General features: G+C 46.0%; 1 protein-coding gene across 1 annotated transcript in view; it reads right to left on the reverse strand.

Annotated features, from left to right (window-relative positions):
* Positions 1 to 356: 356 nt before the first annotated feature.
* UACA (uveal autoantigen with coiled-coil domains and ankyrin repeats) overlaps positions 357 to 21,285 on the reverse strand; it is a 28,591-nt gene continuing 7,662 nt past the window's right edge. Inside the window, exons 2-19 of the mRNA XM_042039286.1 lie at positions 17,063 to 17,196; positions 16,548 to 16,636; positions 15,670 to 15,734; positions 14,780 to 14,837; positions 14,224 to 14,294; positions 14,016 to 14,122; positions 12,969 to 13,150; positions 12,428 to 12,465; positions 11,992 to 12,081; positions 11,323 to 11,430; positions 10,293 to 10,325; positions 9,678 to 9,776; positions 9,443 to 9,479; positions 8,528 to 8,580; positions 4,719 to 7,397; positions 3,983 to 4,135; positions 2,981 to 3,046; positions 357 to 2,110 (exon numbers count right to left, since the gene is read on the reverse strand). Coding sequence (XP_041895220.1) covers positions 2,039 to 2,110; positions 2,981 to 3,046; positions 3,983 to 4,135; positions 4,719 to 7,397; positions 8,528 to 8,580; positions 9,443 to 9,479; positions 9,678 to 9,776; positions 10,293 to 10,325; positions 11,323 to 11,430; positions 11,992 to 12,081; positions 12,428 to 12,465; positions 12,969 to 13,150; positions 14,016 to 14,122; positions 14,224 to 14,294; positions 14,780 to 14,837; positions 15,670 to 15,734; positions 16,548 to 16,636; positions 17,063 to 17,196 — 4,134 coding nt within the window. The 3' untranslated portion in view covers positions 357 to 2,038. The remainder of the gene's footprint in view (positions 2,111 to 2,980; positions 3,047 to 3,982; positions 4,136 to 4,718; positions 7,398 to 8,527; positions 8,581 to 9,442; positions 9,480 to 9,677; positions 9,777 to 10,292; positions 10,326 to 11,322; positions 11,431 to 11,991; positions 12,082 to 12,427; positions 12,466 to 12,968; positions 13,151 to 14,015; positions 14,123 to 14,223; positions 14,295 to 14,779; positions 14,838 to 15,669; positions 15,735 to 16,547; positions 16,637 to 17,062; positions 17,197 to 21,285) is intronic.

Consider the following 21,285-nt stretch of genomic DNA (forward strand, 5'->3'; position numbering starts at 1 on the left):
AAGCAGTAAACTCCAACTTCCCAGCTTTCTGAGCCATTTCCAAGTCAGCTCCTCAAGACAAAAAGGCAAAATTCCCTTTCCAAAGAGCTGTTACACAACAGAACCTCGTGCCAACACCCAGCTCCAGGCTCCATTACCTCGTTAATGCGGCGCTGCTGTTCCAGGGGACAGTGGAGCCTCTCCGGTTGCATTTGACATTCTGCTGACCTCCCACTTCCTCCTCTCACTCCTCAGCATTGTTCATTCCACAAGCCTGGAGACACCCCCATTTTTCCAGGATTTACACAATCCACACCTGTTAAAGCGCCAAAATCTACTGATATTTCTTGACCTTAAACAGAAATTGACCACTACCATGCAAAAAAAAGAAGAAACCATTTTATTGATGTTATAATATGGGAGAGATTTAGAAAAACATACCTAGAACTCCCTGGATAAGGAAACACAATATCAAAATAGGCCAGTTAGTACAACAAAACAAATCGTCTCCAATAAGTTTCAAGTAATGCAATCATAAAAGAATTTGGCTAAAAAGTAACTCTTTACTCTGAGATGTTTTCTGAAATAGTCCTCTAAGAAACCAAAGGAAAGCAGCAGCAGATCTGTTTAACTACAGACATGTATTTAGTAAATATATTAAAGGTGTTTCTATATAAAAACTGCCCTGCACATCCATCACTGTCTGCAGCCTCCACGTGGCCTCTTCAGTCCAACAAGACTCTGCCCAAAAAGGGAGAAAAAAGGAGATAAACATAACTCTACTGTAAAAAAAGGAGCCCAAGGCCTGGAGGGGCAGCTGGGGGAGCCCAAACAACACAAAGCAGAGAACTCTGACTTCAGCCCTCATTTTTCAGGAATATGGAGGGGAAGTTTGGCTTTTCTGCATCAGGATGCCACATTCCCACTTGGTGGTTTATCAGCAAAGGCTTTTAACAAGTAAACTGAGGTCAGCACTCACTGGTGCTCAATTTAAACAGCCCCATTCGTTATCAGGCTCATTTTTCAATGGCTTCCCTTGAACAGTACCAAATTTCACGGGTTTTTTTAAAAAAGCTTCCTTTTGGAAATCATCCTTCAGTTAAAAATGAAGCCTTGTTTCATGCGAGATTCCAGCAATTAAAAATTCTCCTTTCATTAATCCTCACTATTGGCATCTTCCCCCCCAAAGAAGATTAAAGTACATTGTTTACAGCTCAGACTTCATGAGCTGGCGTTTGAAAATCCAATACCTGAAGTGCCTCGTGTGCAGCTCAATGAGCTGCTCAGTCACACCCTAATGAAGGCCTAATGAGGAATGAAATTAGGCAGCAGCAGCACCATGGCACTGGGATCAAACTGCTGCTCCTCAAACCAGGCCACTCCAGTCCCACTCTTCCAGCCTGCAGGAGTCAGGCTTAAAGCATTCAGGAACAATTTGGGGGAAGGGAGTGTTAGTGTTTGGATGGAAAACCTGGTTTTTTAAGTCTTGTAAAAGCAAAGGCACTAAGTCTTAAGCTTATATATTAAATAAAGGCTGTAACTTGGCCAGCCAAGTTACAAGAGACACCTGAACACCTTCCTCTGCGTGTCACAGCACATCCTGCTCAGCCAGTGTGACAAATTAGCCACTTTCTCTTAATCATTAAGGGACATCCACAGCTACAACACTCAGCCACACTCCTCTGCACAGTTTATTTTTAACCATCCCATGAGAGTTCAAGTTCAAGGATCAACTGGAGCTTCTGGGTATAGGTCCTGCTTTAATAAGTGGTCAATCAGACATTAAAATAATTTAAACCTCTATGTCATCATTTTGACAGTTTTAAAAGATGTTCTACACCTTTTATCTATGTCATGAAAAAAGCGTCAGGGCTGAAAAGCCGTAGCCCTGGCTTAGTGTTTTATGAGAAGAAAATGCTTCAGCTTTGTGAGTTGCTTCATATTTGGAGGCTGTAATTGCAGCTTTATCACCATCACTCATTTAATATCGACATAAAGCCCCTGAAGGTTCTCACTCCCACAGCCACAGCACCCAGACACAGCAGCCCTCAGGAGCACATCAGCAAACCAGGCCCTGCCTCATCCGGATGATCTGGAGCAGAGCAGCCTGGACATCTTCATCCATGTGACCCTGGAGGAGCAAACATCAGTCACAAACATTTAAAATCCCTCCAAGCATCAACCACCCACTCCCAGCATTAGGAGATTCTTCAACATCACCCAAAAGTCCTAACTCGTGGCTGTGTTTTCACCACTCTGGGACAATCTGAAATACTTGAGGGATCCTGTGGTTTTTTCCTCATGGACCTCTCAGACACAGCATTTTCCTTTATGAAAACACAATGTGGGAAAAAATGACTGTCCCAAACCATTCCTGGATTCCCTGACTGCCTGGGCTGAAGCAGAATCAAGAACATGCTCACCCCAGTAAGACACAGCCATGGTAGAGGCTGGGTTTCTGCTTGGACCAGTCCATTCTAAATTAAAACTCTCCACATGAAAACAGGTACTTGATGCTGGTTTCAGGTTTATTTGAGGTTACAGAATCGTGGAATATCCTGAGCTGGGAGGGACCCATCAGGGTCACCCAGTCCAGCCCCTGGCCCTGCACAGACACCCCAACAATCCCACCCTGTGCATCCCCGGGAGCAGTGTCCAAACGCTCCTGGAGCTCTGGCAGCCTCGGGGCCGTGCCCATTCCCTGGGCAGCCTGGTCAGTGCCCCAGAACTCTCTGGGGGAAGAATCTTTTCTTGATATCCAACCTAAACCTCCCCTGACACAGCTCCAGCCATTCCCTGGATCCTGCCCCTGATCCCAGAGCAGACATCGGAGCTGCCCCTCGGGAGGAGCTGCAGCCCCTGGTGAGTCCCCACTAAGGCTCCCTGAGCTGAACACTCCAAGAGCCCTCGGCCACCCAACCAGTGCCCAGTCAGAAACGTGTCTCAGGACCCCTCACACAGAGACAGGAGAGCAGAACAATCTGCCCTGGCACAGCCATACCTGGACAGCACTGAGCAGATGTGTCCGATACACCGAAACCACCTCCTGGTGCTGCCGCTTGGCATCCTAGGAGAGAGAACAGGGACAGGAGGTGAAACCCTCACATTTTTAACATCTGCTCCTGCCTTTCTGGTTTTGGGCACTGCCAGACCAACCAAAGCTGAATTTCCAGGTTAAAGTTTTATCCCCTCCACTAATCAAGGAAAAAAATTCACTGCTCTTTTGCTGAAAGGCTGCCAGAGCCAGCCAGGAGCTGAGTTCACAGAATCACAGAATATCCTGAGCTGGAAAGGACCATCAGAGCCCAACTCCTGGCCCTGCACATTTATTTCAACACCAGCATCATCTATTTTGTTAAAACCACCCCATTTAAGAACATTTTGCCTTGTAAGAATCAACCCTACAAACACTCTGATAGGTGTACTTGTAAATCTGTGCAGGAGTAGAACTCACTTTGCTCAGACACAGCTTTAATCATGAGCTTTACTGAAGCCACAGGGGCCACAGAAGTGTGCACAAAATCTGAGCACTCAGGATGTGTCCCCTGCTCTGTCAGTGCTTCATGATAAACAACACACTCAAAAGCAAAGGAACACTACTCACAGCCATTAAGAAATTACCACCTCACCTTTCCAAGGTGAGAAAAAATACATGGGTCGGGTTTCTGTAAGAAATTACTAAAGCTGAGCCTGCATTCAGAAATGGTCTTGGCAGGACTAAACCTCAGTATCTCATAAGCACAAGTTCTCCTACTTTGCTTATATCCTTTTCATCTGGAAAAGCTGCCAAGTCTTGCAACTCAAACTGCAGAAGAAAGCAGAAAAATTTACTGAGAAGCAAGAACTCAGGGGAAAAAAACCCAAAATAATGGCTACTGTACTTGTGAAGCATCAGGCTGCAGTCACACCCCCTGCTCCAGCAGGCACATCCAGATTTCCCTGTTTATACAAGGAATTAAGCAATGCTACTGCACGTCAGACAACACCTTGTGTGAGCACTTACAGCCAGCTGCTGCTGGAGTGTTTTCACTTGGCTCTGGAGCAGTTCCACCTGCTGGTTGTGCCTCTTGGAGGGGATCCCAGTGGTGTATGTCAGCTGGGACAAGCCATTGAGAGCCTGCTTCAACCGCTCCACGTCATTCAGCAGCTCTGTTATCTTTAAAAAAAACAACCCACAGAAAACACCATTTAGGGATGTCTCACTGAAAACTGTTCTTTAACATTCTTTCAAGTCTGATGAAGCCCAGCAAGCACTGAAAGGTCTTTGTCCCAGCTTGCTAAGAGAGGACTTTATTTTCCTGACATGCTGTCAGGTTCCCATTGTGCCTCCGGGCACTGGGATGTGTCAGGTACACACCCTGCAGGTCAGCAGTGATGTAAATGACTGAAAAAAGGGAGGATCTGAGGATATTCCAGGTCTAACTTCTAGGAAGAACAGTGAACCTTTAGCTAAGGCAAGTCAGTGATGCCCCACAAACACAGCTCCAGTGGGAGGAGGAGTTGATACCCCCAAAAGTCTGAAGCTTTAACAGAATTTAAATACTGCACCATGTCCAAAACATACAAGGGATTGGAAAAACTTTGCATAATGCAAAACCAGGACTTCAGCTGCTTTGGGCCAGCCCTGGGTACCTAATGCTCAGCACACAGTGGTGCTGGAACACCTCAGGAGCTGCGTTTGCAGCCTAGTCCCTGAATGCCAAGCTGAGAGCACCAGGAGCATGAACCCCAGAACTCACCTTGTTGTCCTTGGCTTCCACCTGCTTTGCAGACTCCTGGATTCTCTTCTGCAGGTCAATAATGGTTGTCAGTGATTTGTCACACCTTTCCTTCTGGTCCTTGATCTCCTGCTCGATGCTGCAGCTCCGCAGCTGGAGCAGCTCCTTCTCATCCTTGAGGGACAGCTCGTTCCTCCTGGCCTGCAGAGCCTCCTCACAGGCCTGCTCGTACTTCTGGTTCATGCTGGACAAGTGGCCAGCCATGCTGCTGACCTGGGCCTCCAGGGCACTCTTCATGGAGCTGTACTCTGCCACGGACACCAGCTCCTTGCTCTGCAGCTCTGCCAAGGCCTGCTGGCTCAGCTGCAGCTCCGCCTGCAGCCTCAGCACCTCCTCATTCTTCACTTGCGTTTCTGCCTCCTTTTCTTTCAGGCTGGTTTTGATGGCTGTGATTTCTCCTTCCAGCATTTCCTTCAGCTGGGTATATTCCACCAGAGGCACTGAGGACTTCTTCAGATCAGCCAGTTCCTGCTGCAGCTCCCCTACTCGGAGCGTTTCCTTGTTGTAACCCTCCTCCTTCCTGCTGAGGGCTTCCTTCAGCTCCTCCACTGTGTGACCAAGAGCCTCCCTCAGGGCCTCCATGTGCCGTGCCGGGAGCTGCTGAGCCAGGGGCTGGCTGGCCCTGTCCTGCTGCTCTTCCTGCCCCTCCTGCCCCATGTGTTTCCTCAGCAGTGCCCTCAGCTGCTGGTTGAGCTCCTCCATCCTGCTGGCACACAGCCGCTCCAGCTCGTGGGATTTCTCTGCCAGGATGTAGTTCTGCTGAAGGTCATTCTGGATGGACAGAACCCCACTCCTGAGCTTCTCGTTCTCCTCTTTGCACTTCTGGGCTTCCTCCTCACTTTCTCTGCACTTCTGCTCCTGTTCCTGCAGCTTTGCCCTTAATTCCTTCACTGTGGCTTCAAAGCTCTGCTCTCTGTCCTCAAAGGAGGCAACCGGGGCATATTTTGACTTGATGCACTCTTGAATTGTGTCCAGTTCCTTCTTCTGGGCTTCAATTTCTGCATGCAACTGTAAGATTTCATCTTGCCCCCTCTTATGCTCAGCCCTAATGGCAGCATTGTTCTCCTGCAGCTCTTGCACGCTTTTATTTAAAGTATTTACTGTGGTTTCATGATCTTTTAAACTTATATACTCAGTTTTTATTTGGTTCTGTAAGAGTTTCACCTTACTTTTCAAAGCTCCATTTTCCTCATTTACCCTCAGGAACTCTTGCTTTATCTCTCCAATTTTCCCCTTCAGATCTGACAGCTCCCCATTGGTCTTTTCCAGGGTGCTGTTCAGGACAGTTTTAACCTCCTCGTGTGTGGTCGCCAGCACATACTGATCCCTCAGGGTCTCCCTCAAGCCCGTGTTCTCCGTCACCAGTTTGCCCACTTTTGCTTGCTCCTCATCATATTTCTTCTGAAGCTCAGCAAGCTGCTTTTCAAGCTCAATCCCATTAGATTTTAAAGCTTCCACCTCTTTCTTGTGCTGCTCTGGAGACAGGTACACAGCTTGGAAGTGGCTGATATTCTCACTTAAGTTGTTCCTCTCTGCCAGCAACTTTTCAGCTTCTGCTTTGCTTTCATTGTACTTCTTTGTTATTTCAAAAAGCTTTTTTGTCAGGTCTCCCACAGCCAGATCGTTTGTTTTCTTCAACTCTTCATGAATTTTTAAAGGCACATTCTGGCTTTTAATTTCAGTTTTTAGCATTTGGACTTGCTGCTTCAGCACCTTGTTATCAGCCTGCAATCTTTCAAGTTCCTTCTGCAGGGTCTCATTCTTCTGTGATAGCTCAGAAATTGCCTTCCCCAGTTCCTCTTTCCTTTGCTCAAACCCACTCCTCATTTGCTCGTGCACTTCTGGCTTCACATGCTGAGCCAGCTGAGCTCTCTGACTCTCAGATTCCCTCTGTAAAAGCACAACCTCTGCTTGCAGCTTCTCTCGCTCCCCTTCCACCTCTGCTAATTTCCTTGCTTTCTCATTCACCTCGTTTGACAGCAAACTCTTCATGTTCTCAAACTTCTCTGCGCTCACAGACTGGGCCAATTTGGCTGCTGTCTCTTTGAGCTGCCCTTCCAACTCTGTGACATTCCTGCCCCTTTTATCTCGCTCCATCTCCAACTTCACAAGTTCCTTCTGCAACCTTTTATTTTCCTCCACCAGCCTTCCCTCGTCCCTTTGGAACTCTGCCACCAGCAATTCATTCTGCTTAATCTGGTTCCTCAGTTTCCCCACCTCCGCAGAGGCTCCCTCGTACTTGGTTTTCATCTCTCGGAGCTGCTCCTTGAGCTCCTCTGTCACCTTGGTGCTTCCCGAGGCCACTTCGTTGGTCAAGTGATCCTTCAGAGCAAGGAAGTGGCTCTGCATTTGCTTCACTTTGCCTTCAGAGTCAAACATTCTCTTCTGAACATCCTTTAAAGCATCCTCCAGCTGTTTTATCTGTCCATCAGACTCTGCCTTGGTTCTCTCGCACTCTGATGCCAGAGCTTTACATTCCGAGGCCTTCAGAGACAGTTCCCTCTGCAGTTTGCTGATCTCTTCCTTGGCTGCACCAAAGCAGCTCCTCAGGTTGTCAAGTTCTTTCTTTGAAGTTTCCTTCTCTGAACTGGGTGATTGGGTAGGCAGGGAGAGCTCCAGGGGCCTCAGCATAGACCGGGACTGAAAGGAAATTGGCACAAAAATACACGTTCACAACTCTGACAAGTCACAGACACGTGTTTAGTACTTATCATTTAAAATGGGAACTTTCACCCAGGGAACTGTCTAAAATCCAGTTGATCTGAACATAACTCATACAAGAGATTTCTTTTGCGTTCTTAAAACCACGGAAAGTTATTCCTGCCCATAGTAGAGGAACAGGTATTTCAGCTTTTAACAGCAAAAATCTTGAATATTGCTCTACATTACTGCTTCCCAGTCATGGAATGGTTTGAATTGGAAAGGATCTTAAAGCCCATCCAGTGCCATGGGCAGGGACACCTTCCACTATCCCAGCCTGCTCCAAGCCCTGTCCAGCCTGGCTTTCCAGGCCACTGCCAGGGATCCAGGGGCAGTCACAGCTGCTCTGGGCACCCTGTGCCAGGGCCTCCCCACCCTCACAGGGAACAATTCCTTCCCAAATACCCCATCTAAACCTAAACCTAGAGGGGCAGGTATAATACATTAATTCCACTTCCCTTGTTCTGCGTTCATATTTAATCACTCATCTTCTAGAGCAAATTTAATTTATTAAGATATTGCTCCCATCCCTCAAGCGTATGACAACAATTTTTCAGGAACCAGAACAGAAAATGTCATTGTTAACAGACCCCTCTTGCTGAGAAGGGTGAGGAATGCAGTCATTTGGAATTCTACAAGGGTTTGGGTTGGAAGGGACCTTAAAGACCGTCTCATTCCACCCCCAAGGGTCTGGTGGACCTTGCTTACACCCAAAATGTAGCTTTAAAAGGTTGATATATTACCATATAGCAGGCAGGAAAATGAAATCTTCTGAATATTAGCTGAATTTAAATAAGAAAAATATTATGGAGATGAACCCCAGTTTACACTGTGACTTTGTAAAACACGTTTAGGAGAGCTCATGACAGACCCAGCAGTTCGCAGCATTTACAGCCCTGTCACAGACAGGACTCTAGAGGGCACCCACAGTTAAAAAGAAACATGGAAAAGCAAGAATTCCTCAAAACCGTGTGTTCAGAAGCAATGCTCAATAAACACACATTTATAAGCACGTTTAGCTTTCCCCGCACGACTATCTCAGTTCCTTCCAGTGGTAAAATATTTATTACCTGGGATTCCACTGCAAATGCTTGGCCTTGTTTAAGTAATAAATCTTCTTTTCCTGGATTTTCAAAGCAAACAGTGATTAGGCTCTGGTTAAAAACAGTAACACAATCACAAGAACACTGATTTTCCTCCCTAGCTTTATTCTGGTCACTGGGGCCATGCTAGGCTGAAGGCTGGTGTTTAAGTGCTTGTTATTAAAACAACAACTACTTAATTAATCCCCACAGGAAACCTGGCCAAAGCCCTCCTAAGGAGGAGGGGAAAAGTGGTTTGCCAGGCTGGGTTCTGGTCCTGCAGAAGGGTCACAGCTGGCAGCTTGCCCAGCTCATGTCTGCACATGACCACAGCAGGAAAAGCATCCCCTGCACTCCACATCCATGACTCCTCCTGCCAGGCAGCCAAACACTCAAAATATCATTTAATCTGTCAAGAGCCCTTATGTTACACAAGTGCAAGGCAGGTCTGCAGCTGGGCTGGATGCAGGAGACTCCAGTTCCTGGAAATGGGATCATTTCTCACACAAGTGTGAGCTCAGGTCGCGTGCTGAAAGTCAAACCTGCTTCACTCCAGCTCTGACACTGACACAGCTGCTGCCCCTCAGCCAGGCAGGAGCATTGTTTAGCTTGGAAGGATGGAAAGATTGGGATTATGGATCCTGCTCAGCTCGTTTTTCACATTATCAGAGGACACAGCAGAGTCCCCAGACACATTTCCCAAGGCCAGGCACTCCTGGGAGATTGATCAATGGTGCCCTGGCAGCACCTACAAACACAGCTCTGCTTGGAGGGCTCAGAGGTGGACACAAGGCCTGGCTGCATTTCAGACCAGCAATAGGAAGAGATGACCAAAACTCCCTTGATCTCTGTATTCTAACACTGCATCAGGCACAGCAAGCTTTAAAAAATAACTGCACTTACTATTTCCAAAGTTACCGCCAGACCCCGCAGAGTCACCCTAAAATCAAACAGCAAGAACAAAAATAAAGCTGAAAATTAATTTCAAATTTCTGCTCTGTGTTAAACTAGGGGTGAAGGGGCAGGGAAAGCTTTTACAGTGAGATAACCATTCAACACTTCCAGCAATTTAAAATGCTGAAGTATTTCCTACTGTAAATATCAATTGCTGTATCACGTTTCAGATCACTCAACATACTTCATAATACTTGAGTTTAGCTTTGAGAGCTTCAATAGTCCTTAAACTTTCTTCCTGCTGCTTTTCCTTGGTAGTCAGGATTTTCTTCAACTCATCTTTCTGAAAGAGAAGGAGTGCCACATAGCCAAAGCCACAAGAATGGACAGGTTTATAAGACCTCGAGCACCTTTTCCAGGAGTTTAGACAGAACTTCAACCAAGATCAGCACCGAAAGAATCCCTAATTTTTTGCTTCTGAAGTTCTTCTTCAAGACTGCTCCTCTACAGGAGGAGTCTTGAAGAATGAGTCAAGAATATGCACCAACATAATCTGCTACTGTTTAATTAATTCATATTTGTTAGTCTTGCATTACTGAAAGCCACTGAAGAGATGCTTAATATTATCAGTGTGCTGAATATCCTAAGTGTGCTTTAAAGGAGCCATGGGAGCAACACATTATTTGTAGTAACAGAAATACTGTGGAGCTGCATAAACTGATCCAGAGCATTAGATGCTTCATTTAGCATTTTTAGGTAGCTTTCAAGTAATGTGTTTAAAACTGTACAGGAAATAAAAGAGAGAGAGTTGCTTCCCCTACTCCCCAGTCCTGTTACACCTGCAGGTGACACATCCTACCTCATTCTCAAGATCATCTGGAAACATTTGCTCCTGCAAAAATGACAAAAAAATCCCCCCCAAATCATTTCCTCAATTATGTTTAAGGGGCTCGCACAGAGTTCATCAGCTGACAAATCCACCCCAGTTTCTAATGCTCCCCTTCCAGTTTCCATCCAGCTTTATTGCTCTATTTTCTATTTCTCTTGCCACGAGTTAAGGATGTCTGACAGAGCAATGTCTCTGGAAACTGGAATATCTCCTCAGGTTCCTAGCACAGACACTACTGAGGCAGCAGAGTACAGCTTTTCAGAAGAAGTTTGCTGATTTGGGGACACGACTATTAAGAAGTTTGTTTTATAAAGGCAATGCTTGAACAGGAGTTCAGACAAGCCAGTGACTGCACTCAAAAATATTCTTTCCATCCATGGGCTACACTTAGGAAAAGCTGCATAAACGTACCTCTACAAAAATACAGCAAAGAAACAGCCTCCACAAAGCAAAAACCCAGCAAAAAATCTTCTTTATATTTTCTTTCTACTGGTCATACTTAGCCCTCCAAAAAGAGGGAATTTTTTTTTAAATCGACATTTCAAATTTGGGTGAGAAACTTCTATTAAAAACCTTTGGTTTTGTTTTCTTGCCAATTGAAGACTTTTTTCTCCGTGCTTCCACTTCCAGTAACAGCTGGAAAACCAGCTGATGACAAAGTAGTGCCACACACCACCGACATTTAATGGAGAGATGAAGCTCAATCTCCAAATCCCAACACTCCAGAGCAGCCCATGGCTCAGCTGCACTGGAAGGCAGAGCCACAAACGGTATTGCTCCAATTCCTGGGTGTCAGGGAAGGACATTGCATCAGTCTCCTCACAATTTAACTACAAGACCAAAGCTTTTCCAGCAGAAAATGAGTGACACACATTGCAGTAATTCCCAGGAAAGCAATGGACACCACATCCTAATTCCATGTGCCTTCCTTGCTACTTCTCCTGTCAGCACCAGCTGGTTATCCCAGATTTCCAGCCAGGTATTCCACGTCTTGGTTTACCTCACTCAGCTGCAGCTGTAGCCCACTGATTCTGTCCAGCAGCATCCTCTGCTCCTCCTGCACTTCTCTCATTCGATCTTTCAAATCTTGGTTTTCCAACTCCAAGTCCTTAAAAGTGAAATATGAAATTTAAAATAAATAATGAAGATCTCCCCCACTACACACACATTGGGAAAGGTAAAGACTCTGAACCAACCAATAGTTTTAACAGCCACTGAAGACTCCAGGCCCTGCCTAATCTTTTGAAAATGGCAATGACATGGAAATGTCATTGCCATTTTCAAAAATTAATGCTGGTTAGTAGAACAATTATGACACAGATTATTTTTAGTATGACACAAACATACATCTCTTGACAATGTTAAAAAGATAAATCTTCCTTGCTTGTGACTCTGATTTTACTACAGAGGCAGAAGGTTAAGAGATAGGAAAGGCACACTTCCAACTATTTATTACACAAAAAAGTGCCGTTTTTTCCTGAAAAAGTTTACAGCTCATCTGCATAATTGCCACACTCCACATCATGCAATTAGTTTTTAAGTAAACAGCAATATATGACCTTTGTTGATGGGATCATTAGTGCTCACTTCACCAGCTCAGCTTGTCTTTAGTGCCTCTGGCTCATTATCCCAGTGGGAATCCACAGGGCCCAGGATCCCCCCCACCCACCTGGGCGTGTGGTTCCTTTTGGAACAGTTTGACGCTGAGCTCCTCCTGTGCTCCATAGCCCCGGCCCCGCTTCTGGGACATGCTGGTGACCTGTCAGTACAGGAGGAAAACATTCCTTTATATCCCTGTTGTGTCCTGTGAACATCCCAGCCTCCCTCCCAGCCTCCCCAGGGCCCAATCCTCCCCAATTCCCATTGGGACAGGTGTCACCCATGACCTCACCCTCACACAAATGGGAGGCCTGTCCAAACTCCAATCCTGAACAAGCCCATCATGGAATATCTTCCAACCAGAACCAGCCACACCATCTGATTACAGAGGGGACCTTCTCAGCCACAGAGGGAGTTAATTCAGAAAATACTGATGTTGTTTTGTGTCACAGCACAATCCTGATCCCCCTCTCAACACCCCAGTGATAAATGGCCTCAGGAAGTACCTTTCGCTCAGCCTGCCCTCTCTTCATGCTGTCTCTTCCTAAAAAGCACCACAAAAATAGGAAGTTACAAAAGGCATTTCATTCAGGTTCATGCAACAATGCAACACATTCAGCTAATTGTATCCCCTTTCCACCCCGGGAGGGCATTTCAAAAAATAGCTCACCACGCCCCCAATTAATCAAACATGGAAACATTCACAAGCTTTTCTATAAAATAAAGGCTATTTATTTCTATGAAATAAAGGCTATTACTACCCAAAAAAAGGCTATTTGTTTCTATAAAATAAAGGCTATTTCTGTAACATAAGGGTAAATAACTTCCATAATCAATACTGTTAAGCCCTCAAGGCATCAGAGCCTGCATCCCCCTTAAAGCTTTAGTAAAACCAAACAACCCCAAAAAACTGTCTTTCCCCTCCCAACCAGACAGTTTATGACCTTTGTGGTCAAAGGGCCACAGCTGCCCTCCAGAAGAGTTTGTGGAGACACAGGAGTAGGGACACAATTCCACCCAAAGGAAAGTGTTGTAGGTTCTTCCTACCTCTGCCAGAGTCCTCAACGGCAGCTTTTATTAAAGCCAAAATGTCAATATTGTCCCCAATCCTGGCATAGTAAGCACAGTCATGCCCAAGGCCATCAGTCAAACCAACATCAGCACCATTTCTGAGCAACACCTCCACGGCATCCTTGCAGCCATATTCACAGCCTAACATTAGGGCAGTCCTGGGATGGGGAGAGAGATGGGATTGAGAGATCCAGGGATCCCACTGTGCATCATTTACAGAGCTAACCCCTGGTACATTCATGTTTAATCACAGAAACTTCAGCCAAGGCACCCTTCCTCTGTCCAGAGAGGAAACAGCTTTCAAAAGTCATTTGGGCAATGTTTAAATATTTGTGAAAAAGCAAACAAACCCCCCATAATAGCAGTATTTCCATGAAACCAGCACAGATGTGCTGCCTTTGAGAGTCAGCCACTGTCTGGAGAACTCCCATGACTTTGGTTTCCTCTATAAGACACAAATCTCAATAGACACAACAAACACCAGGCAAGGAGTTTAGACAAGGTTTGGAGAGCGGGGTGCCTGGGAGCCCTGGCAATGCTTCCCAAAGACTTCCCAACTGCAGGACATGCAGTGCGAGTAGCCAGGCTTTGCCCCACGGCAGCCTCATGTCATGCAGGAGTCCTCTAAGAAATAACTGGCAAAAGCAGCAGCTACAAATAGAACCCTCCTCCCCTGACCCCAGGAATAAACAGGTCAAGGTCCCTTGGGAGCTCCAACGGACTCAGGACTTCTTGCCAGAGCACCACTTTTGCCATGGCCCATTTTGTAAATTGACCCCAAGGGCTGCTTTGGACAGACAGACCCTTCAAACAACCAAGTGCAGGTTCCCTGCTGGCAGGAACAAGCCTGGAGTATTTTGGATGCAAGCAGGAGCAGTACAAAAGGCCAGGTTTACCTGCAGTGTTGAATGTCTGAACTAAATCCCAGCTTCTCTTCCCCCAGGTTTAGCACATTTATTCTGCTAAGGGGCAGCTTCCCTTCACATGCCAGCAGGAATTCCAGTACTCCTCTGCAGGCCTTACCTGCTCTGTTTGTCCCTGGCATTGACATCGGCCCCCCTGTCTATGAGCAGCTGGCAGACCGTGGGGCGACACATCTGAGTGGCCAGCACCAGTGGTGTCCTCCCGTCCTGAGGGAGGAAGGGCAGAGGGTGAGGGAAGGGGGACGAGGCAGAGGAGGCCAAGAGCTCCAGCAGGTTTGTGCAGGAGGAGGGGGAGGGCAGCCCCTTACCCCATCCTTGGAGTTGACGGCAGCGCCGTGGTCGCAGAGCAGCTGGATGCTGGCAGAGCAGTCGGACATGGCTGTGGAGAGAGCAGGGAGGGGAGGCTACACTGAGAGCAGCCTGGGGAGGCCTCAGGCACAGCCCTGGGCCTATCTGCTCCACCAAAATGGCCACAACTGAGTTAAAGCCTGACAAGGCTGCAGGGCTCAGCTCTCACACCACCCGAAGTATCCAAAGGAAATCCAACACTCCTGTCTGTGCCAGACACTCTGCAGCCTAAGGAGGGTGCAGAAAGCCCAGAGTAAAGATGTCTTAAACTACTCAAGGCACTGCCCTAAAACTCTGCTCATGATATCTGAAGATTTTACTCAATTTCATCTCAGACCTACAAGCCCCCTAACACTGTTAAGTCCATTAATCGAGGACAAATGCCATGACAATATAAAACACACTCTCCTACTACAGTCACCAAAATTGAAAGAGAAGAATCCAGCCCATCTGGAAGTAAATCCATTAATTAAATCTTTATTTCTATACAGTTACCAGCAAAGCCAAGCCCTTCACCTGCATCATGAAGAGCAGTTCTTCCCTGGAGATCCACATTCTCCGTTGGACAGTTGTACTGTTAAAATAAACAACCCCAGTTATCAATTAGAATTCAGACTGCATTTACAACATGAAGTGTTTGAGGTTTGAATTAAAGCAATAAAATGCGATTTAAGCAAAAAATATGCAAGTTTGAAGCTACAAATATAGTGATAGACATGAAGGAATGAAATCTGGGTCTGTGCAATTTAGGCCTCTGAACGCACTGACCAAAAGGCGTAAAAAAAGTTAAGACTGTGCAAAGAAATTGCACAATTCATTAGACTTTTTACAGATAATGGGCTATTTATATCTGCATTGAGACATGCAGCAAATAAACAAGAGTTAAAAAATAAACAAAAAACCATTAAAAATTACCAAAAAATTCCAATAATCATGAACGGAATAAATAAATAAGAAAAAAAAAGAATAAACATCACACAAACCTAAGACAACTCTCCAACGTTGTTTCATTAGTGAGAGTTTGTGGATATAAATGCCCAGCTTTTGAAGCAAACACTACTCTGGAGCAGACGGTGTTACTGCTCCTAAATCCAACTGGATTCAGACAGGGAACATCAGTCTTTAAAAGACACTCAGCCCCATTTTCTTCAAGAAGCACAAACTACAACTTGATTTGACTGTCTATGAAAAGAGTAACACCAAAAAGTTTATTCTCTTTATTTTAGCACTCTTTCCGTCCCAACCTGTTATTTAACATGAAAGTCTTTTCCCATGACTCTTATTTTTAAAAAAGAATCTGATTGGTTAAGAAAGAAATCACATACCCCAATTTTGAATCAGTGTATTTAAAACCACGTTTTTCCCCTCAATATAAGAGCTGTAGAGACAAGCTGTATTTTTAGTACCTGCAAGAGCTTCTGCAAACACAAAGCATGGCCATACTTAGCAGCCAAATGCAGGGCGTTTCTACCTAAAAAGAGAGCAACAGCAGTTCAGGGTTTGGCTTGAATGAATTTCTGATGAATATTCCCAGCATCTGAGATACAACAGCTCCTGTGGGTCAATCCCCCCAGATCTGTCTGTGCTGTGACATCTCCTGTCTACACCTCACTTTGTTACAGTCTTTTCTTATTTTAGTGAATCTTCATTCAACAATGAGAGTTCATTTCTGAAATTAATGTCAAAATACTGCAGCTGACTCCACACAAGCATTTAAAAAATAAGCTCTCCCACAAGAAGAGGAGGCCAAGTTTTCTCTATAATTCTCTTGTTTTCAGCTTCATATTAAACATGTTAAATTCTGAGGCAAACAATCTGAAAATTAGCACCTGTTTTTAACTGTCTCTTTATAAGACCTTCCACAAACTCTGCTATCACACAAGGAAATCTGGAAGGTACAGATGAACTCTGAGCTTCTGAGGCCCAGTTGGGCACACAAACACCTCCCACAACATTCCATTTGAATCCTCACTTCGAGTTCATTTAAAACTCTTCTTATCCTGTTGCTGTCACCCAGAAATGCTGATCTCACCAGTGTGTCTGGAGCACATTATAAACACAATTACAGCAGCACAAACCCACATTCCTTAAGTTCTGCTGCATTCGTGACCTCCATGACAGGACACGACCAGTTTCCTCAAGACCAGCAACAAGTCACACAAATAATTCATTTTTTACCAACTACAAAAAGAAGGAAGAGCTATCCTGTGCTTCAGCTTCATTCCAGAATGAAACCCATCTGAGAGCGTTTTCAGGTTGGCCCTGAGCCAGGGAGGAAACCCACCTGCAGCATCAGTGGCTGTGATATCAACTCCATGCACGAGGATGGTGTTCAAGCAATCCAGGTTTCCCTTTGATGCGACAACATGGAATCTAAAAAAAGATAAAAGCTTGCTTAGGTGCAGCTGGTTTGTACACAGAAATGGTAATATTGGCCAGGAAAGCCAAAGCCAAAGGCTGTATAAGGAAAGTGTTACAGGGGCCAGCTCTGGAGAGCATCCAAAGTTAAGGGTTCTGTAGATGTTACTTCATGGAATAAGGCAACTTTCTTGAGCAACAATCAGTGTTTACCTGCATCAGTGAACCAGGTGAAATACCACTGTGGTTTCAGTTTCTCTTTAATATTCAAACCTGGCAAGATCAAGACTTTGAACCCTGATCTTCACTTCCAGCGTAGTGAAGCTAGATTTAGATGAAGTATTACAGAGATCTCTGTATTCAAAAAGGCTTCTAGAGCAGCAGGAATATGATTTTCAGCAGCTTCCCACCACCATTCCCAGAGCTCTGGAAGTCACTTACGCGGATCTCCCTTCCACATCCAGCTTTGTAGGACTGACTCCTTTCTTGGCCAGGATGGATGAAACCTTCTCCACATCGCCCCTTTCAGCTGCCTTCATTAACCTGTCATCGTACTTGTTCCAGTCTGGGTTCAGCTGGGAGATAGAAGCAGAGAAGTGAGCTTATGGTGCACTGTGGATCCACCAAGGGCTGAGCCATAATGCAAATGGGACACAACAAAATCCACCTTGGTTTACAAACACTGCTGTACCCACTGGATCTTTGGAGTTATTTGTGCCACATCCCCGTGACATGGCTGTTGGTATTGAATGTACAGAGCTCTGGGACAGCCTGGCTAAGCCACTTTGGTCCTAAAGGAGACCTTTAGGATCAAACTTCTTTGGTGTTCCGCATTCTGCTTCTGTGTGTCTTGTTCAGTCTTCATATTTCAACAACAAATGGATGCGCTAAAAATATGCTCCAGGACATGGCTTTTCCTGGCTGTGCCAGACTGTTCAGTGGGTCATAAATTAGCTAAGTGTGATATTCAAGGGAAGAACATCTACTGAGCTGCAGAAGACAGAAAGTCAAAGTTGATAGTTTTGAATTGCCTGCAATTCCCAAAGCACTGCAGAGGACCGAGAAAGGACAAGTCAGTTATAAATAAACCACCACCCATTCAGCCCCAGACAGTCCTCACCCCCCACTCTTCCCTTGTTTACTTCAAATTTAGAATTTCAGGCCCCAGGCCAAGCCTCCCACCTCAAAATGCACAGCTTGTTCTCTTCCCTGCCAAACCATCCCTTCTGAATGGCTCTGGGCTTTTCAGGAAACTGGTCCATGACAGAAACGTCACATCCAAGCCGGACACCAACGACTTGTTATTCAAGGAGCTTTTAACAGAAGAATAAGGCTTCCAAAGGAGTATTATACTCAAAATAGGAGTAATACATTCAAAACAAACTCTGCACAGCAAAATAACTTGCTGGTAAGGGTGAGACACAAGCAGCCTGTGGGTGTATGAAGTTACTTATCACTGTGGGTCAGAAATTCCTCAGCACAAAAAGAACATTAAACCAGGTAACCCCAGCCCAGGGGTTTTTTTAAGTAAAAGAGGGTACACAAAAAAGAACAACCCCAAAAATCCACTGCCACCACCTGGCATCTGTAGTGATCTGTAAAAGGGAACTGCAATCATGTCCAGAGGAGACAGAGGGGGGAATCCCATCAATCCATATAAATATCCCCAAGGGGTGTCAGAGGATGATTCCACACTGCTCAGGGGTACCCAGGACAAGGAGCAAATGGCCAGAAACCAAAACACAAGAATTTCTACCTCAACATGAGGAAGAATTTCTTTCCACGGAGGTGGCAGAGCCCTGGAACAGCTGCCCAGGGAGGGCCTGGCATCCCCCTTTCTGGAGACATCCCAAACCCAGCTGGAAACATTCCTGTGTCACCTGCTCCAGGTGATTCTGCCTGTGCAGGGGGCTGGCCTGGAGGATCTCCAGAGGGCTCTTCCAGCCCTAACGACTCTGGGTGATTATCTTTACCCCGCTTTCTCACAATAAACAAGATTACTGTAATCATGAAGGCTTAGCAGCAGCTAACCCAGGCCAACCCTCCTAGAAGTGACAGGAGTAATAAAAATAGAGCACTAATGAAATCAGCACGAGTGCTGCCCGGCTGAGGTGCAGCACTGACTCATCAATCAATTAACACATCCATTAGCCTGAAAGCCACAGCAGCCTGGCCTGAGAGGTCACTGCACTGGTGACATCACCAGTGCCATGTCCCTCCCCAGCTTGGACACACTGCCCTGCAAAGCCACCTCCTCATGCAAGGCTTAGCTCTTCACATCAAATACCCTAGAGACTGTACATACACAGCATCAAGCTCCATGCTCCCTAAATTTTCCTGGCACCTTCCCATCCTTACAGGACAGAGATCTCACCTTGGTGTTCACACTGGGGTGGGATTGCTGGGTTGTGCCTTTGCAGCTGATACCTGCCAGCACAACTCACCCAGATGTAAAGAAAATCCTCCCAAATCCTCCCCAGCGAGTCCTCGCTCCCATTTCATAAAACTTCTGATTAACGGAAGCATTACTTAAAAAAACCCAACCAAAACCAAACAAATCCATCATCTTCATATTTTCTCCTTGTGATTATAACACTTCAGTAACTTGTATCCACCGCCTATGATGTACTAAGTTTAAAAGGGGATGGAGGGACAGGACACAGGGAATGGCTTCCCACTGCCAGAGGACAGGGATAGATGGGATGGATACTGGGAAGGAATTGTTCCCTGTGAGGGTGGGGAGACCCAAGCACAAGTTGCCCAGAGAAGCTGTGGCTGCCCCTGGATCCCTGGAAGTGTCCAAGGCCAGGCTGGACAGGGTTTGGAGCACGCTGGGATAGTGGAAGGTGTCCCTGCCCATGGCAGGGGTGGAATGGGATGAGCTTTAAGATCCCTTCCAACCCAAACCATTCTATGATTAAATCATTTTACATTTAACAAATGCATTTCACGTTTAAGGAAAGTTCCTTGCAGGAAGAGTTGCTGAGGAGATACAACACTCATTAACTAAACAGAACTACTACACCACATTTGCACAATCCAAGCTTTCACATTTTTGCAGCTGTAAATTACTGCCAGGATATGAAATCTCAGATAGAGCTATGAGACCTGCGATACCTACTGTGTCTTTGGCCGCACAAGAGAACCAACAAATCATGCTGAACTCGCAGCTTGTGCTGCCAGGAGAGATCAGTTCCCGTCACATCAGCTCACAGCGCCCTGAGCCCGAGCTCACAGCGAGGAACGGCTGCTCTGCACTGCCCGGGGCTCCTCCTGCTCCATCCTTCACTTAGCTTGGCTCCCCGAGGATATTTTCCCCGTCTTCAGCATCATCTTCAGCCTTCATAACTCTGGGAAATGTCGCTGGCCAGAGGAGCCGTGTGTGCGGCCGCGCTGCCCGGAGCCCGGCCAGAGCCACGGTCTGTGCCAGACAGATGGACTGGGCTCCCAGGGAAATACTGCCCAGACCCCGAGAATCTTGTAAACAATACGTAGCCAGTCTCATCAGCCCGATCTATTTTCTGATAAGGCAGTACTTGATAGGCAGGCGATAGAAAGCAATAGCTATTAATACATTCCCGGCGTGCCCGTGCCCTGAGTCATGGTGTCAGGGTGTGTGAACTCAGGGGACAGGCACGTCCCCAGCCCCGCCGTGGTTGTTGTGCTCTGCAGACAGGCAAGCACTCATTTAAAATAACAAACATGCTCCTCACATTCACTGTGCACCGACATGAAGGAAGGTCACACTCAGCACCACTAATAACACACGAGGACTGAAATACTCCCAGGAGTAATTTTTTCCCCATTCCACCGCGCCACAAAGCCGAAACCAAACTCGGGCTCAGACTTCAGACAGTTACAACTGCGGAGCAGATGGAATGCGTGATCCTATTTTGACAGAAATGTAACCCATTTTAAATTAGAAAACACACATGCCTCTGCTTTAAAAAAATTCCCCTTTTACAGCACTGAAACCCTTTCTGAATAGAACCTGGTTTCAGCTTACTGCTGCTGCCAGTCTGTCTCCCAACATGTGAAACGAGAGGAGTCACAGAGGCTGTGAAAACATTAAATAGACAGCACAATGATTAACAGGAGGGAGATGGAGAGTCCCCTTTCACAAGTTTTAAATTTAAATGGAGATCTCCCAAGTGTCATATTTAGAGGAGTAGGTCAACATGACAAGCAATGCACTGTTTTGTCTGCAGGAGAGAAACCTGGTCCAGGGCCAGAAAAACCACTTACACACACCCTGGAGGACACACACGAGAGGCTGCAAATAACCTCATAAATGGATCTTCTCAGGAGAGAATTTTAAAATCACTCACTCAGATTGGGACAAATTCTCTCTTTCCCAGTCAGTTCTGAACTATCCCCCATCCCCCGTGTGAGCACCAGCCTTTGCCCCACAGCATCAACATTCCCCAAAGAATGTTCCAAGACCTTTCTGCAATTAGCATCCATGTGACAAAGCCACTCCAAAAAAGTGCAGTGACTGTGTCGTCTTCTGACCACAACCAAGTCTGTCTCCTCAAGCTAAAAATGGATTTTTTTTTTTGGGGGGGGGGGAATAAATACACCTCCCAAGTGGCAGCAACAGAAAAGCCCCACTTAACCAAAATAAGTTTGGTGAGAAATGTAGGTAAGACTGTGGCTTCCAGGTG

Source organism: Corvus kubaryi, unplaced genomic scaffold (assembly GCF_017639235.1).
Source record: "Corvus kubaryi isolate FWS band 111438036 unplaced genomic scaffold, C.kubaryi_AGA036_p1.0 37394, whole genome shotgun sequence".
NCBI lineage: Eukaryota > Metazoa > Chordata > Aves > Passeriformes > Corvidae > Corvus > Corvus kubaryi.